General features: G+C 39.1%; 2 protein-coding genes across 3 annotated transcripts; both read left to right on the top strand.

Moving 5' to 3' along the window:
- LOC144710116 (uncharacterized) lies at window positions 1–5,129 on the top strand. 2 transcript variants are annotated; one of them, XR_013583217.1, is made up of 7 exons: window positions 1–135; window positions 774–877; window positions 1,750–2,019; window positions 2,571–2,656; window positions 2,734–2,822; window positions 3,294–3,417; window positions 4,949–5,129. XR_013583217.1 is itself a non-coding variant. In XM_078583790.1 (7 exons), the coding sequence occupies exons 1-7, from the start codon at window positions 61–63 to the stop codon at window positions 4,983–4,985; spliced, it is 780 nt and encodes a 259-aa protein (XP_078439916.1). In that variant the 5' UTR covers window positions 1–60; the 3' UTR covers window positions 4,986–5,129. The 2 variants fall into 2 exon arrangements, 1 of the variants encoding a protein (XP_078439916.1); XM_078583790.1 differs by having other exon boundaries at window positions 2,734–2,817.
- ATS1 (phospholipid/glycerol acyltransferase family protein) lies at window positions 5,051–14,621 on the top strand. Its single transcript, XM_078583789.1, has 15 exons — window positions 5,051–5,189; window positions 5,348–5,786; window positions 6,897–6,994; window positions 7,591–7,677; window positions 7,759–7,856; window positions 8,446–8,503; window positions 9,100–9,201; window positions 9,370–9,431; window positions 9,584–9,694; window positions 9,803–9,881; window positions 12,131–12,250; window positions 12,331–12,429; window positions 13,156–13,311; window positions 14,165–14,233; window positions 14,421–14,621. The coding sequence occupies exons 2-13, from the start codon at window positions 5,462–5,464 to the stop codon at window positions 13,288–13,290; spliced, it is 1,374 nt and encodes a 457-aa protein (XP_078439915.1). The 5' UTR covers window positions 5,051–5,189; window positions 5,348–5,461; the 3' UTR covers window positions 13,291–13,311; window positions 14,165–14,233; window positions 14,421–14,621.
- Window positions 14,622–17,496: the final 2,875 nt, after the last annotated feature.

Raw genomic sequence — 17,496 nt, 5'->3', positions numbered from 1 at the left:
CTTATAAAAAGCGGGAAGGGGCTATGAAAAGTGAAGTATGAACAGTGTGAAGAGAGGAAGATGGGAAAGGAGACGGAGCTCTGGGACGATTCCGCTCTGATCGATGCCTTCAATCAGGCCCTGAGAAATTACAAGGTACATCTCCGATTCTCCTGTTTGTCCTCGTTTTCGTTAAGGTTGTTCCTGCGACAATTTTTTGAAAAATCAGTGCGGAACTTTTTACTTTCGATCCTCCGACGATCTTCACCTTTCAAGTTGTATTGGCTGATTCCTGAAACTTGATAATCACGATTTTGAGTGGCTGATACTTCCTCAGAACAATATATTCCGTAAAAATTGTTTGTTGGTGCTGGTTTCCGTGCTTCATTTTTTCTCGACTTTTTGGTTCTATAACGGCGGGATTAAAACTAAGTTTATTGGAGATTTTCCTGTTTCATCTCCATTATTCATTTGGATCCTGTCGGGGAGAATGGATTAATTTCATTTTTTTATTCTTAGTTGGAAATGTTTCTAACGTCGATGGCTGACGGTGATTTGCGTTTCATGCTAGCAGAATATATGTTTTCTCAAGCACTTAAATTTTCTTTTACTTTGGTTCTGAGATTTAAAATACAGCTTTTATGCGTTTCATCAGCGGTTAATTCACTTTCATCTCTCTTTGTTTTTGTGAAGCGAAAGTCATTAACTGGGATTCTTGATCCTTTGATTATGTGGACTTCAGGTTATGGGCTTTCACTCTTCTGCCATTAACCTTTTTGATCTATTCTTCACAGACTTTGAATTCTGGAAAGAGTAACACCGATGCCACTATCGTCGGCAGAGGGGAGATTGCTGATGATAATCATGCCGAGCCTTCTAGTATTGAGCCAATTCAAATGTGAGCTATCCATAATCACCCCTTACACATTCATTAAACGATTTATATGTTATCATTTTTGCTGTAAATTATAGTTTATTTAATGGCGTGTTGGGTTATGTTTGGTCAAAGGAATCAATCATACTAGAGGACAGTGCATTGAAAACCCATGAGAACTCGAGACTATGAACATCTGGCCAAAGTTTCAGACGAGTGGATCAGTTACAGGCTAATAAAACACCTCTTCTTTGCAATTTCCCCTCCGTTAACTTTAGCACTTAACTGATCTATATGACGAGATACGACTCACTGTTCTATCTCTTCCACCAGTTGTGCGTAATACTCGTGGATGGATGCCTTGAGACTAAGGTTCGACACCAACTTTGATGATGACAATTGAAAGATGAAAAACTGTCATCATCATCCATCATTAGATGAGGAATTGCCATTATCATCATCATTTGTCCAAGGTGTAACATGGATGTCAATAATGATAACGAATTAGTCATCAACCACAACCTTTGTTCACCGTTGAAAAGGATGATGATGTGAGAGCGACGACATTAATGATGATTAATTTGGGAATGACAAGGACGATGGCAAATTCATTATCTGATGATCCTACTATTTGTCATCATCATCGTCATCCTTCATTAGACGGTGAATCGTTGTTGTCACCATCATGTCTCTTGCTTAACATGGATGACAGGAAAGATGACGAATTAGTCACTGCCCACCAATCTTTCTTCAATCTAAACAAAGAACGATGATGAGTGGCCGATGTCAATGACTAAATTTTGGAATGACATTGGTGATGGTGAATTTCTCATGAGCTACTGGTGTTTTCATTCCGAATTTTCACTCTTGACCTTTGAAAATTTTCTTTTGGATAGAACATCAGAGACGGAGACTGAGACAAAGGGAGAGATCCTGCAAAGGCTTCCCTCTCTTGAAGATGAAGCACCTCAAGAAACTTCTACAGTCCAAGAAAACCAACCACAACCTGAGTCCAGCTCAAGGCAAGAATACACTCAGCTGCTTACTCAATACTATGAACTTGAAGAAAAGAGACAGAGAATTCTTCAGCAGATTCAACAATCAGGCTATTACAATTGTCTGACTTATGCTCAGACGTCTTCCGCTCCTCAAGCTGGCAAAGAAAGGTCTCAGTACATTAATAGCGCTCATACATATTTATTCTCATAGTTGGGTAGATACTAATATTTGATCACATTAAAATAAGTGTTACGGGGTATAAAAATCCATGGTAGTCTGCTTTTTGTGTTTAGATTACAACTGGTCTCATTGATTCTTTAAGTTTGTCAAATATATGTATTTAAAGCGGTAAACTTATTTAAGTTTATGATAGTATTATCTACTTACGTTAGTAATATTATACTATTAAATGATGAAGTGTATCAACAAATAAATAAATGTATATAATTCCAACAAAATTCACCAACTTTATATAAATCAATAGAAAAGTCAAATAGCTCTTCTAACTAGTCTAGAGATGGTTCAAAGAGAAAAATGGATCCAGACCCATTATCACATTTAGATACAGTATAACTTCAATCCGATTATTTTTTCTTTGTTGAACTTCTTATCGTTTCAACTTGCTATTGTTTTTTATTTTATCATTCTTCTTCGAATTTATTAATCTGGGACTTATTTACCTCAGTTCTGACTCTTTGCTTCCTTCGTCTTACCATAGTTCTGACACTTGTGTTCCACATCATAATCTGGCCTACCCATTCAACGGTACTTGGCCATCTCCTGAAGTAACTGATGGCCCAACTGGTAATATCACTTTCTCAATTCATTGGCCATTGTTTTATTCTCGTCATTAATTCTATTTTTATTTTTCTTTGCTCTAGGTCAAAATTTGGGAAAACAGTCAATCCATCTCACAACTGGCGCCACTGAACCCTCAAGAGGTCTAAAATATGGCATCAACAGAGGTGAGGTGATTCAGACAAAACCCTAAACCCAAAACCCTAACCACGGTAAATGATATCTTATTGTATATATGGTTATATAAGTTATTCCATCCCTCTAGGGACCATTTCCATTATTTTTAACTTCTAGAGATAAGACTAAACAGATGGATGGGAACAGAACGGAGAGTGGAATAAGATGTACAGAACAGAACATAATGGCATTTGATCATTCATCTGTTGCGGGATGGAACAGAACAAAACAGGAATGAAATATTTTGTTTTATTCCCATTCCGAAGTCGAGACGGATACGTGACTGTCATCTGTCCATGAGCCTTTAATAAGGGTATTTTGGTCTTTTACCATTTCTTGCATTTCTCTCTTTCAGTAAATACCAGGCTTTCATTGTTGTTCAAGGTTCTAAAGGATTATGTGTTATTTTAAATGTAATTGTTGCAAATTTCCCGGGGCATGATTGATTAATAATTGTCTGTTTCAGAGGAGAGAGAGATAGGGAAAGATGCGGCCGCCGATGAAGCTGCTCATGAAGAAGTTCGTGTCATGGAGACGGATCTCGCCACCGTTGTCAATTCTTGGTATGCTGCGGGCTTCTACACTGGCAGGTAACTCACTTTTTCTCTCTTTTCTTGGATTTTACTATTCTTTATTTTTCTTTGCCCTTTACATCTCCCATTACCATTTTTGTAGACGCGTACTTAGAGATAGAGATAGAGATGGAGATAGAGGATTTATCACATTCTTTGTTTGTTTTCATATCATGCTGTAGGAGAGAGATATATATGTATATATAATATACAGTTATCATGATGAGACTATAGAGGAAGAGATAGGTAGAAGAGAGGGGAGCCATAGAGATTGTTTTCTTTAGATTCCATTTTCTTCTTACATCTTTTCCTCTTGGTGAGATAGAGATAGGGATAGGGATAGGGATGGGGATAGGGATAGAGATAGAGATAGAGATAGATATTGGGATAGAAATAGAGATAGAGAGAGATAGAGATGGAGATAAAGATAGGGATAGAGAGAGATGGAGATAGACAGATAGAGATAGAGAGAGATGGAAATGGAGATAGATAGAGATGGAGATAAAGATAGGGATAGAGATGGAGAGAGATGGAGATAGACAGATAGAGATAGAAAGAGATGGAAATGGAGATTGATAGAGATGCAGATAAAGATAGGGATAGAGAGAGAAAGATAGGGGTAGAGAGAGAAAGACAGAGATAGAGATTTATAAAGATAGATGGAGATGGAGATGGAGATGGAGATAAAGATAGGGATAGAGAAAGAAAGATAGAGATAGAGATAGATAAAGATACATGGAGATGGAGATAAAGATTGGGGTAGAGATAGAGAGAGATGGATATAGAGAGATAGAGATAGAGAGAGATGGAGATGGAGATAGATAGAGATGGAGATAAAATAGGGATAGAGATAGAGATAGATAGAGAGAGATGGAGATGGAGATACCGATAGAGATAGATAGAGATGGAGATAAGTGTAGAGATAGAGAGAGATAGAGATGGAGATAAGGATAGAGATAGAGAGAGATAGAGATGGAGATAGAGATAGAGATGGAGATAGAGATAAAGATAGAGATAAAGATAGACATAGAGATAGAGATAGAGAAAGATAGAGATGAAGATAAAGACGGAGATAATATAGAGATAGAGAGAGATAGAGATGAAGATAAAGACGGAGATAATATAGAGATAGAGAGAGATAGAGATGGAGATAAAAATAGAGAGATAGAGATGGAGATGGAGATGAAGATAGAGATAGAGATGGAAATATAGATGGAGATAGAGATAGAGATAGAGAGAGATGGAGATAGAGATAGAGATATAGATGGAGATAAAGATAGAGATAGAGTTAAAGATAGAGATAGAGATAGACACAGAAATGGAGACAGAGATAGAGATAGAGATAAAGATATAGATAAAGATAAGGATTAGGATTAGATTGAAAGATGTATGGACGGAGATAAAGACAGGGATATATGCATATATCATGTGATTAAGGTAAAATTATTTTCACAGTATCTCTCCAATTATGCATCGTTCATCTCAGTTTGCCGAAGAGAGAGAGATAGATATAAAGAGAAAATTCTAATCTCATTTGCTCTGTCCGCAGGTATCTTCTCGAGCAGTCTTACAAGCGCTCTCAATGATGGGCTCTTCCTTTCTCGCCACGTGTCAACTTCTCATTGGATACCCGCTTGACCCATGCACGACATTAAACATCTTATCCGGTGCCCGCGAAAACATTATAACGATTAAGAATCAGTACTTGAGTGATAGCCGTTCGATCTGCACACGTGGAGTCATCTCGTGCGTTCACTGCGGGCCCACGCCCTTCGATCTCATCCTTAATGGCAAGGGAGTTAATTTTCATTTGAAATAAAATAAAATAGAATAATCCGTGAAAATTACTTTTATTAATTTTGGAAGGTTGTTACGACAACCGGCCTATTAAGTATAAGATTTAGAGTCTCGGAGTTGAAGATCAGTTCTCTGTTCGTCATCTCTTCAGCGGCGATCGCGCGATTCAAGCCGGAGGATCGAGGAATATTGAAGAAATCGCGCTGGATTTCTGGTCAGATCTACAGAAGTTGCTGTTCTTGGCTTGGATTTGAGCGTGGTGGCGATGATTGTGCCGTCGGCGAGTCCTCCGGTGTCGGGGGCGATGGCGAGGTCGAGATTGGGGATTGCTTCTTCGTCAGCGCCGTCTTCGTCGTCTTCTTCTTGCGCCGGGGCGGCAGCGTACGTTCCGCTTCGAGTTGTGCCTCTGAGACCGAGTTTCAGGCGTTGCGTTGTCGGCGTGTGCTCCTCGAAGCCTACTGCGACGGCGGAGCTGGCAGAGGGGAGGGAACTGCGGGAGAGATCGCGTGGAATTGGTATTCCTTCGTTTGATGCAGCGGAGAAGGAAGTATCTCAATCGCGTCCGTTCCTCAATGCTCAATCTGAAGAAGGTCGGTCTATCCTGTCTATTTTCTATCCGGATGAATCTTCTGGCTGTTTCTGTTTTTTGTTTGTCTTATTGAGAAGGTAGAATTTTTAATCTGTTCTCTCAAAGATTCCGAGGAGTTGACTTGATAACGTAATTATATTATCTGATTGTATCCTCCTCTGAAGAAGATAAAATCTGAAGAAGGTCGGGCGGTCCGTTGTATTTATTCATTTTCTCTATATTGTGTTGGTAATCTCTTTCTAGTCTGGCTGCTTCTTTTGTTTGTGTGTCATTGTAGAGAAGTAGAGTTTCTGAAATATCTGTTCTCTCCAAGATAGAATAGTTAGGTTTTAATGAAACTATGTGCGCAGGTTGTATTTTTATTTTCTGAATTGATGCATTTAATGTGAACACTTCATTTTTTGGTTCGAATCGTAAAGAATTAGTGAATCTTGGGAAGGATGCCATATCTATTCTCCCCAAGATAAAATAGTTGAGTTTTGATGAAACTATGTGCTCAGGCTGTAAGATAATTGACTTTCCTTTTTGATTAGAATTAAAAAATTACTCGACTATGTTCGTCAGTTATATCAAAGGAATTGCTGCATTTGGAAGGTCAGTTGTCATCGATTTGGAATCTAAGAGCTTAGAGTGAAACCATAACTCGTCTACTTTTAGGTTTGCTTTGACCAAACTTCTGGCTGTTTCTTTTGTTTTTGATATAACTGACGAGCATATGCTTCTTTTGTTTCTTTGATATAGTCAAGTAAGTTTCTGATATTTGTTCTCACCAAGATAAAAGAGTTGATTTTTGACTAAACCATATGCTCTTCAGATTGTACTGTCTTCTTCTTAAGCGATATGTCAAATGTTTGGACCTCCATTTTTCTTTCAAAATCTTAAATTATACAGATTTTTTCGTCTTATAGTATATTAGAATATGCACTGCATTTGGAAGATTGAGTGTCATTGACTAGGGATCCAGGAGATTAAAGTGAAACCATTTTAAACTTCCACGACTGCAAACTCGTTGAAACCTGATATTCCTTGGAACCTTTGCCGACCTGATATCGTTAAGGATTATTGGCCAGTTTTGGTTTATGGTTGGAATTATGTAGCAATGTTTTTGCAGAATTGCTCTTCCATGTCCAAAGAGAAGTAGAGCTCGGAAGACTACCTTTAAAGATTGCCGCCACATTGCGTGAAATTTACTACAACTATAGGAATGCGGTAATGATTTTTCCTCATTTCGGAGATCACTGTCACATAATCTGCTTTTTTTATCTTTGCGCTTATGTGTCTGTTGGCCTTTCTTTATTGTGAGTTGTTAACTCAACGGCCTGAGAACCCGTTAAAAGCTTAACCATTAACTGGTTTTTCAAGTGAGTCCGTGTGCGAAGAGTTCTAAAAATACTTATTTCTATTAAGTATTACCGAGCAAGCTGTCTAATGAATTTTTGAATCGAATGCACTTCAAGTCAATACTTTTATCTGTCCTGTCTGATCAGCTATCGTTTTGCTTCGTTGGCAATTTTGAAGTCCTCACTGTCCCAGGCTAAAAGTTTTTTATCGTGTTGTATTTTGAGTTTGAACTGACTCATTGCTTAAAACCTGTAGTGCAAAATTAACTTCTATGTCGAAACAAATATAAAAATATTAAGATAAGAATAAAGATTAAAATTAATTCCCTTCACTGTTCTTAACTTACAACCTTAATCATAGTGAATGCTTCTTCGTATTGCATTTTTCTCTTGTCAGATCAATGTCAATCTTGACATTTGACATTTTTTTTATGTTGTTAAGAAAATGCTTCTTCTGCCTTTCAGGTCCTCCAAAGTGGGAATTCTGAAGCTAATGAGATAATATTGTCGAACATTGCAGCCACATTTGATCGTGTAATGTTGGAAGTTGAGGTTTGAGTTTAATATAAGATTTTTTTCTTATGCAACTCTTTTGTATACAAACAACTTTTTTATTACTTGAATATTTTACAGGACCCATTTACATTTTTGCCTTATCACAAAGCCGTTCGAGAGCCCTTTGACTATTACATGTTCGGTCAAAATTATTTCCGACCTTTGATCGATTTTAGGTATATTAACGCTCTTTAGCATTCAGTAGTTTTCTCTCGTTTTTCTCATGCAGTCAAATATATACATTATATCAGTATCTTTCACGACCGAAAGATATATAATCATCTTCTTTTTTAATTTACAAGTTTAATTGCTATTCATATTAAAGTAGTAACATTTAAAAGTTTCCGTTTCCTTGTAAACACAATGAATAATCGTTGAGTTGGTCTTAAGCATGAAGCTTTCTCATCCTGTCAATATATCCTCGTCAAGCGATGGAATAACATGACAGTGAAAGGGACAGGAGGGTGTAGGGTAGGGGTAGAAGAGATTTGAAGAATTACTTTGATCGTGAAGTTGATTAATTTATTTTGGTGGTTTTCTGATATTCGGATGAAATGCAATTTATATCGGTTCTAGGTCATGTTATGAATAAAAAAATGAATTGTTTTGGTAAATATTTATGAACGAAAAATGCGGGATTATTTTGGTAAATATTTCAGCCGCTTCATATATGTAGTATAGGTCAGTAGGACGTAGCTGTTCTCAAATATTAGTGTGCCATTTATGGTACTAATAAAACAACTATTTTCCCTTCTTTAACTCCAGAAAATCATATGTCGGCAATATCCCCATCTTTCATGAAGTTGAGCATCAGCTTCGCAAGGTATGTATAGTTTCATGCTATAGTTCTCTTAGAAAAGTTGGTTCCTTTTGTGTTTTGATTTGGTGTTTCAAAAAATGATGTCCTCGAAGTGTAAGCCGAATCATTGGGCATGTTTTTAATTACTTTACTGCTGAAGTGGGCCTCCGGGCATTCTTGGAGATACAGAGGATGACCCTAAAATGAATTGTTATATAATTGCTTTGGTCTTTTGTAACCCAATTTATGTATATAACTTTGTATGACGGTAACCGACCAATAAATGACAAGAAGCCAGTTTTTTTGTTATTTCCCCAATGACCGTTATTTAAAGTTTGAGATGGCCTGAGCAAACGGAACATAACAAAAGGAAAAATAAGACGTAAGGATACAATTATGCTTGATACTGTTCCAGTTTTAATGTATTTAAGCTTGACGTGCAATTTTTTTCAAAAGAAATATAGTATTACGTGAATAATCCTACCATGTAATTTTTAAGGATACTGGTTACGTATCATGAAAACCGTTTTTTTCAACAATCTTACCCTATATTTTCTTATAATTGTTTTTGTAATGCTACATGCAAGCTTGTTTTCTCATTGTTGAATGAATGGTTTTAGGGCCATAATGTTATATTAATATCCAACCATCAGAGTGAAGCAGATCCAGCAATAATATCATTGCTTCTGGAGAAGACAAACTCCTTCCTATCTGAGAACATGGTGAGTTGACATCTAGCATAGTTTACTGCATCATTCTTAGTTTCTTTTTGAGGGTGTGGACTTTGACCAACTGTTGCCCGGTGAGTTGACTTGTATCATAGTTTGTTATATCATTCTTAGTTTCCTTTTTAAAATATTGACTTTGACTGACGGTTGCCGTACTCCAAGACCTTCGTAGCGGGTGATCGTGTTGTGACTGATCCAGTCTGCAAGCCTTTCAGCATGGGCAGGTATGCACATCATCATACTTGGTAAATCTTCATTGCTCTCTCTCTCTCTCTCTGCCTCATTCTCTCCTTCCTGTTCTTTCTGTCTCTCTTCATGTCCTCCTGCATCTCTCATTCTCTTTCTATGAGTTGACATTTTATTCGTTCAAGTTCAGAAACCTTGTCTGTGTCTACTCCAAGAAGCACATGAATGACGTTCCCGAGCTCGCTGAGGTGAAAAGAAGAGCAAATACAAGAAGTCTCAAAGAAATGGCTCTTCTACTCAGGTTTTCATGATTTTATAACCAAATTCATTTTCATTCGTGATGTCTATCATTATTTGCCAGAAGGCTTTTGGTTTTAATTTCCTTTTTTTCCTTTTTGTTGCATGGAAGGAATGGAGGACAGCTAATCTGGATAGCCCCAAGTGGGGGTCGTGATCGCCCAGACCCCCAAACAGGAGAATGGCACCCGGTACGCCTTTTTGGTTTGACTCTTGGCATCAACTTCTCTTTTCCTGTGGATTTCTCTATCTAGGCTCATAATGAAATATTACGTTTATCAACTTTTAAGTGCTTTAACTGGATAGTTCAGAGGAATATTTGTGAGTGCTCATCTGCTTTTTGTTTCTTTGTACAAGTGAGAAAGATTTGGACTAATCTTTCATACTTTGCTCGAGTTCAGTGATTTTCGCTTTCCTGGTTCCATCTCCTTTTGGTGAAGAATTATGTGGCGAGAGTGGGATGGGAAGAGATATGGGCAGTGATAGAAAGAGAAATGGGCTGAGAAGTTCATATTTCCTGGGCTACATTCTAGTTCAAAAATATTTTTATTATCATTACTATGATAATGATCGGTGAACGCCACAAGAGAGAGGTAAATTGGTTAGGAGAAGATGTATGAGGTGAGAGGGGATTGGAGAGAGACATGGTCAATGATAGCGAGATATGAATGAAGAGGTTCATGTTTCCCTGCCCCGCATACTAGTACACAATAATTCTTATCACCCGCTATATAATCATGATATTCATTTCACTTACCAGAACGCAAATATGTGAGTCTCTTTGACTCTATGAACATTCATCATCAGCATGATCTCTAAATCACTGTTATCGTCACTTTATGCATTGGCAGCATCCGACCCAGCATCCACTAACGGCATATTAGTTCCAGTCCCATGACCTTTTTGGCTAGGAAAGGTTACTTGGTTGGGGAAGATGTAGGAGGCGAGAGTGGGGTGGAGAGAGACTGATAAGATCTGGCAGGCTCCTACCGGGGTAGAGTACGGGATGGAGGGAGAAGACACTGGAATGGTTGTCGGCACCGGGAAAGGAAATGCCAGGTTGGATTTTGGCAAGACGGAGATTAGACGAAGTGGTTGTCATCTAGAAGGGGGAGGGGATTTCAAGCGGGGTAAATGCCGTTGGCAAGATTACCAAACCATAAGGTCCTTCCTGCCCTCTAACAAGGAGGGCTACAACATTTGAAGCGATTTGTAAAAAGATGAAATGACAAAAATAACCTTAGGATTTCTATCAGAGACATGAGCTGAGAAGTTTCTGTTTCTCTGGTCCACAAATATCTTTATCACCATTAATATGACAATGATTTTCTACCAATGAAAATATCTGACCCTCTTTTACTCTATGATAATTGATCATCAGCATCATCTCTGAATCCTTATTATCACTGCTCTGCGTGTGAGGGATTTCATCACTGCTGTCACTGTCTCATCTCCTTTTCGGTAGAAGGAGGTGAATTTTTTGGGGAAGATGCATGAGGCGAGTATGGGGTGCAGAGCGACACATGAAGAGAGAAAGAGACAAGAACTGAGAAGTTGATGTCTTCCTGGTGCACATACTAGTGCAAAAATATTTTTATCATCATCATACTGCATTAGTGATTTCGGTCTTCATACTAGTGTGCAAATATCTGAGCTTCTTTCATTCTACGACCATCAATCATCTCCGTCATCACTTGATCATTATTATTATCATTATGATTTTCTGATGGGGGGAGACTATGCCCTCGGGTTCTGGAAGATGAACAATGCGAGAGTGGGGTGGAGAGAAATATGGGCAGAGATAGAGACAGAAATGAACCGAGAAGTTCAGGGAAAGTTCATGGCCTACACAATAGGACACTGCTATTCTTATTATCATCACTATAATAATGATGATCTGTCCACATACCAGTCCAAAAATATCCTAGCCTCTTTCTCTATGACCATTGATCACTGCCATAATCATTAAGTCATCGTTAACATCCTTATGATTTCTGGTGGAGGGCGACTATGCCCGCAGGTTGAGGAAGATGAACAACGCAAGAGTGGGCCGGGGAGAAATGTGGGCAGAGAAAAAGAGAGACATGAACTGAGAAGTTTAGGTGAAGTTGATGCAAAGCTATTTTTATCATCATAATAACGACGGTCAGTCTACGTACCAGTGCACAAATATCTGAGGCTCTTTTATTGTACAATAATTGATCATCATCATCATCATTATCATTGTCAACTGTGATGAATGAAGGAGATAGCAGATGTAGGGCAACGGGAGGAGACTGCTGCTATGGTAGCAATGGAATAAACCCTAGAAAATCAGTAGAATTTTATCTTTTAGTTCACTCTCTCTGCCGTAAATAGACAGAGAATAACATAAACCCCCCTAATAATTTAGGGAGTGTCATTTAACCCTGCGGCCTAACAACCATCATTGTGCTCCCAGGCGACATTCGACCCAGCATCTGTGAACAACATAAGAAGGCTGGCAGACCACGCGGGTGTGACTCGGCACATATACCCGTTGTGCCTTCTTTGCTACGACATCATGCCCCCTCCGCCACAGGTGCTGAACCATGCATTCGCTTTTGATATTTTCTCCTAATTTTATCGGTTAAGTAGAAGTGTGTGTGGGCTTTGAATCAGGTAGAGAAGCAAATTGGGGAGAGAAGGTTTATCTCCTTCCATGGCGTGGGGATGTCCATCGGCTCTGAGGCAGACTCGAATGCGGTCGCTGGCGAGGAGGTTCGTCTTTCTTACTCTTTTTTTACCTTGGTTAAAGATCCTACCCTTTGGAAAGAAGTAGAGAAAGAGGGGGGGATGACAAGATGATCATATGATTGGAGAGAGAGAGAGAGAGAGAGAGAGAGAGAGAGAGAGAGAGAGAGAGAGAGAGAGAGAGAGAGAGAGAGAGAGAGAGAGAGAGAGAGAGAGAGAGAGAGAGAGAGAGAGAGAGAGAGAGAGAGAGAGAGAGAGAGAGAGAGAGTCCTTGGTTGGTGCGGGTGCAAGACAGAGAAGGACCAATCTGAGAAAAAGTTATCTTAGAGAGAGAAAAAAGGAGTGAATAATTGGTAGGTGCTGGTGTATGACAGAAAGACGAAGCTGAAGAGAGAATGAAGGGTGGAAGGATGATGCCATAAAGATAAATTACTTTTCCTCTTAGAGAGAGAAGAGGAGTGAATCCTTTGTAGGTGCTGGTGCTTGACAAAGAAAGACATAGCGGACGAGACACAATAAGAACGAGTGAATGGATTATTTTTTTTGTTTTAAAAAAAAAAGAAAAAGAACGAGCGAATGGATAGTACCCTAGAGAGAGAAATGACTAACTGGTCCTCTTAGAGAGGTGTGGATCCTTGGTAGTGCTGGTGCATGACAGAAATAATCGAAGCAGAAGAGGGACGATGAGCGGATGGATGGTGCTCGAGAGAGAAAGATGAATATACATTTGAGTTTATTTTGTTCTTTGCTCAGGATAAGGAGGCCTTTTCGGGTGCGTTGTACAACTCGGTGTGCGAGCAGTACAGTGTGCTCAAATCCGCTGTCTACGGAGATTCGGGGCTCGCAGCATCAACATCAACTGTTTCCTTATCCCAGCCCTGGACGTAGCCTCGCGTCCTCGCAGATCTGGTATTTTTTTTTCTCCTCACTCCATAAAACTGTTTCTATGCTGATTTCAATAGTTTCTTTTCTATGATAAGCCTATTGGGTTCTCTCTCTATCTCTCTCTCTCTCTCTTCATATATATGTTCTTGAATTGGTTATTTTCTTCTGAATGCACCATCTCTCTCCTTCTAAGGCACATGGTTTCTCATGATTATATACCTTATTCTATCTTGTAAGAATCAGTTGCTGTCTTCGAAATACATCTACCGTCCTCAATCATGCTTTGAAAAGCTGTTGTATTGATAGTGCGTGCATCATCCTCTTTCTCTCTCTTGTTGGAATAGTAGATTCTCAAGATATCATACATCCTCTCTGTCTCAATCTCTCTCAGTGTAAGTTGTATTCTTAAAATTTCCTACACCCTCTCTCCCTCTTTGTAGTATCCATAGGCTTCTCAATAATACATATCGTCATCCTCTCTCTCTTTCTCTGTTTGTTCCTCCTCTCTCTCTTAAGGCTGTTTCGATTCTCAAGAAACCAACAGCATCCTCTCTCTCTCTTACTTTCTCCCTTCTCTCTCTCTCTCAAGACTTTTTTAGATCCTCTGGAATACAAATAGCATCCTCTCTCTCTCTCTCTCTCTCTTTCTCCCTTCTCTCTCTCTCAAGACTTTTTTAGATCCTCTGGAATACAAGTAGCATCCTCTCTCTCTTTCTCCCTTCTCTCTCTCTCTCTCAAGACTTTTTTAGATCCTCTGGAATACAAATAGCATTCTCTCTCTCTCTCTCTCTCTCTCTCTCTCTTCCTGGCACTACCTTGTCACCGACTTGTGAATCCTAATTGGACTTGCTTTGTATCACCTGTGAATCTGTGGCAGACCCAAGCGGGGCAGAAAGAAGAGACATAAGAAGAGGAAGACAAGGACGAAGGGCCATTCATTAACCAGGTACCATTCATTAACATTCTTTTCTAAAGAGGGAGAAAGAGAGAGAGAGCAATCATGCCTGTCATGACATCACATATTAAACTATTTGATGTTGGAAGAGATATATACTGGTATTAAACTTGTGATTGCAAAACGGGCAAAGACTGAGTATGGTGAGATATGAATTATTGGTGCATTAAATGCGCAGGATCAGCGATCAACCATAATTGTAAGCGAAGCGCAGTGGCGAAGTGGTGACGCTGCACATAAGGATTGAAGCGACGAAGGTCATAGCCCTCGTGGCGATTAATTTACTTAACTTTGCTTTATTTTTCTATTTCTTACATTTTCTCCTGTATGTATATATCTATCTATGCTCTTGAATGTTCAGGGCCATCTCATTCTTTCATATATATCTCTCTCTGTCTACTCATCCGTTTTTCGTTTCTTTCTCTCCCTCTTTGCCTCTCTTTTTGTGTGCTCTTGTAACTTCTCATCTCTCTTTCCATTTGTGCATTTTACGAGTCTCTTTGCCTCTCTTTATCTCTCTAAGTTGCATCTCCATGTTTCTCTCTCTAAGTTATGCTTTTTTTCTTACATTAATCATATTTTCTCTTATTTTTCTTAGCCAATCTCTCTAAGTGGTACACTTTTTCCTTGAACATATTGCTCTCTCTCTCTCTCTCTCGATTTGGTCATTTTTGTCTCCTTTCTCTTCCTTGCTATGTTTCTCACTCTAAATTATACACTTTCTTCCCACCATTTGTTTGTCTCCGTTGTGTTGCCCGGTTTCTCTGTCAATGTTTCTCACATTGTTACCTCATACTTCGTCGGTTGCAGATTCAACGATAACATTCAAACCTAATTTATGACGAAAAATCTATTACCTTTCTTTGAATCACTGATAACTTGCACCTGACAGCATGTTTTGGAACCTGGTGTTTTAGAAAATTCATAAGATTCAAAAAAGTAGCGTTCTCATAATGCAGGTGAAGCATTTTGAAACTTTTGATCTGTCAAGACCAATGCACTTTCATTGTTTTTTCTACAAAATATTATTTATGTGAAGCTTCATGTTCCTCATATTTGAAACCCTAGCCGCCAGCAAGAAGAAGACATAAAGCAGAATATACTGGGTTTACAGTGCAGGGACGCGGACGGGACGATTTTTTCATCCCGGGACGTAAAAATTGTCCCGTCCGAGGATATGGACGAATTTCGGGACGAAAGTTCGTTCCGGGGACCACCAGATGGGACGGTTTTCGTCCATGGGACAAAAAAAACCGTTCGTCCGGAGGTCTCGGACGATAGACAGACGAATCTAGACGGAAAATTGCCGGATTCGCATCCGACAAATGGGAAGTTGCCACGTGGCCTCGCAATGACAATTTGCATCAAAGTCCCTGTATTTTTATGTGCGTGCAAATGGACACCACTCAGAAATAATTGTACACATGTCCCTTTGCGTTCTATCTCCTCAGTAATTCCGTAAAAAACTTGAAAAAATATATATTAATATATTAATAATATAACATGGATTTTTTCATCCGGGACAAAATTCGGGACAAAAATTCATCGCAGGACTGGACGAGACGGTTTTTTTATCATATGTCCCATCCTTCGTCCCTGAACTTACTCTGGACGTCGGACAGGAAAAAACTCGTCCCGTCCCATCCATTGTCCACGTCCAGGACGATCCGAAAATATAACTGGGTTACATCGGTTCAAGTCATGGAGAACCTGATATAATGGATCTGACCGAAACTTATCTCATATGAAATTACAGACCCAATCTTTTCCTGATGAGTCGGTTGTCTATTTTAATATATTTCATACTATCATCTTGTATGGTCGATTTGTTGTCACGATATAAAGTTACTACTCTGACTGTGAAGAATCTTCGAATCTTGAAGAAAGAAGAAAGAGATAGAAGAAGGAAAAGAAGAAGAAAGAAAGAAGAAATAAAAGGAACAAGAAGAATAGTTGAGATATTGTTGTATTCCCACAAATTTAAATCTAACATTGGTTGTGTATTTATAATAACATATATATAGTTATAAATAGAAACTTTCTGTTTTATTTATATCTTCGTTGCAACTGTTTACAACGGGTATATACATTTGAAATTAATATTTATACTTGACCGTTATAACGGTGTGAGTGCACCGATCTCAGCCGTTGATCGGCTTTGTAGACCCATCCGTTATGACGGATATATTTAAGCTAATCTCAGCCGTTCCTATCTAATATTTAATCCTTACCCTCTATCTTTAATCCTATTCTATCTTTGAACCTATATTGAATCCTATTTGCTAAATCTCTAATGAGTATATAATCCTATTTAGTCAGTAATGTTTATTACTAACTAATCTTGATTAAGTTTCTAACGAGAGACCGAGTTGCTTGACTCCTCAACACTGATTTCATCCACAGTGGCTTTACATATACCCTTAGCAAGAGCCTTGAGATCGAATTTGACACTCAACCTTGAAACTACCTGCTTTTTGCTTCTCCAGGCGATGAGACTTTCCCCCTATGAATGAACAATATCCTGATGTCAACCTCCCGACCTCCGCTCTGTAATTGACCCTCCAGAGGTGGAGTCAGTGTTCACTTCCAGAGAGCTTTCTCGTCACCTTCAATAGAGCAAACCCTCTAATAGTCCCCTTAACATATGTCAGAGATTTATGAGGTATTCATATGAATCTCCTTTAGTACATAAACTAGCTACATGCACCAACTGCAACTATAGCATCCTATCTACTATGGCATACATACAAGTTTGCCAACTAATCTTTGATACTTATTTTTATTTACTGGAGTATTGTCTTCGTTCATGCTTAAATTCATTTTCATGTCTATTGGAATAGGAGATGGCTTGCACTCAAGCGTAATGATAGGATCCTTGATAGGATCTTCAACCTATCTAAGGGTAGTTTTGTCATATTAGCCCACTGGGGCATTTCAGTCATTTGGCTATTATGTATTTTCTTTAAATAGGGATGTCCTCTCTTTAGGAGGGCAGCCAGGAAGAAGAATCAAGTAGTGTTCTTGTCTCCCCTCTCCTTGTCCAGGTATGGTCTCCCTCTCTCCCTCAACGATCCCCGGCCCTCGTGATCGTCTCTACCTCACCGCGTCTTTAGGCGGCTCGCCCTTGGCCGATCCCTACCCTCTCTGTTTAGACTCCTCTCGGATCCTTCCCGTTTCACCTCTCTACCCCGGGAACCTCTACCTCGCATTGTCCTCTACCCTCCCGATACGGGCCTAGATCCATGTTTGTATCA

The sequence above is a fragment of the Wolffia australiana genome, chromosome 12, assembly GCF_029677425.1.
Source record: "Wolffia australiana isolate 7733 chromosome 12, ASM2967742v1".
NCBI lineage: Eukaryota > Viridiplantae > Streptophyta > Magnoliopsida > Alismatales > Araceae > Wolffia > Wolffia australiana.
The sequence above is the reverse complement of the archived record's forward strand: the minus strand, read 5'-3'. Positions and strand labels throughout refer to the sequence as shown.

Bases quoted from the DNA above. Each gene is read 5' to 3' on its own strand.
- LOC144710116 (XM_078583790.1), top strand. From the start codon at position 61: ATGGGAAAGGAGACGGAGCTCTGGGACGATTCCGCTCTGATCGATGCC. The intron at 2,657-2,733 runs GTAATATCACTT...TCTTTGCTCTAG, and splicing joins AGTAACTGATGGCCCAACTG to GTCAAAATTTGGGAAAACAG. The intron at 3,418-4,948 runs GTAACTCACTTT...CTCTGTCCGCAG, and splicing joins GCGGGCTTCTACACTGGCAG to GTATCTTCTCGAGCAGTCTT.
- ATS1 (XM_078583789.1), top strand. From the start codon at position 5,462: ATGATTGTGCCGTCGGCGAGTCCTCCGGTGTCGGGGGCGATGGCGAGG. The intron at 9,432-9,583 runs GTATGCACATCA...GTTCAAGTTCAG, and splicing joins AAGCCTTTCAGCATGGGCAG to AAACCTTGTCTGTGTCTACT. The intron at 12,430-13,155 runs GTTCGTCTTTCT...TTCTTTGCTCAG, and splicing joins ATGCGGTCGCTGGCGAGGAG to GATAAGGAGGCCTTTTCGGG.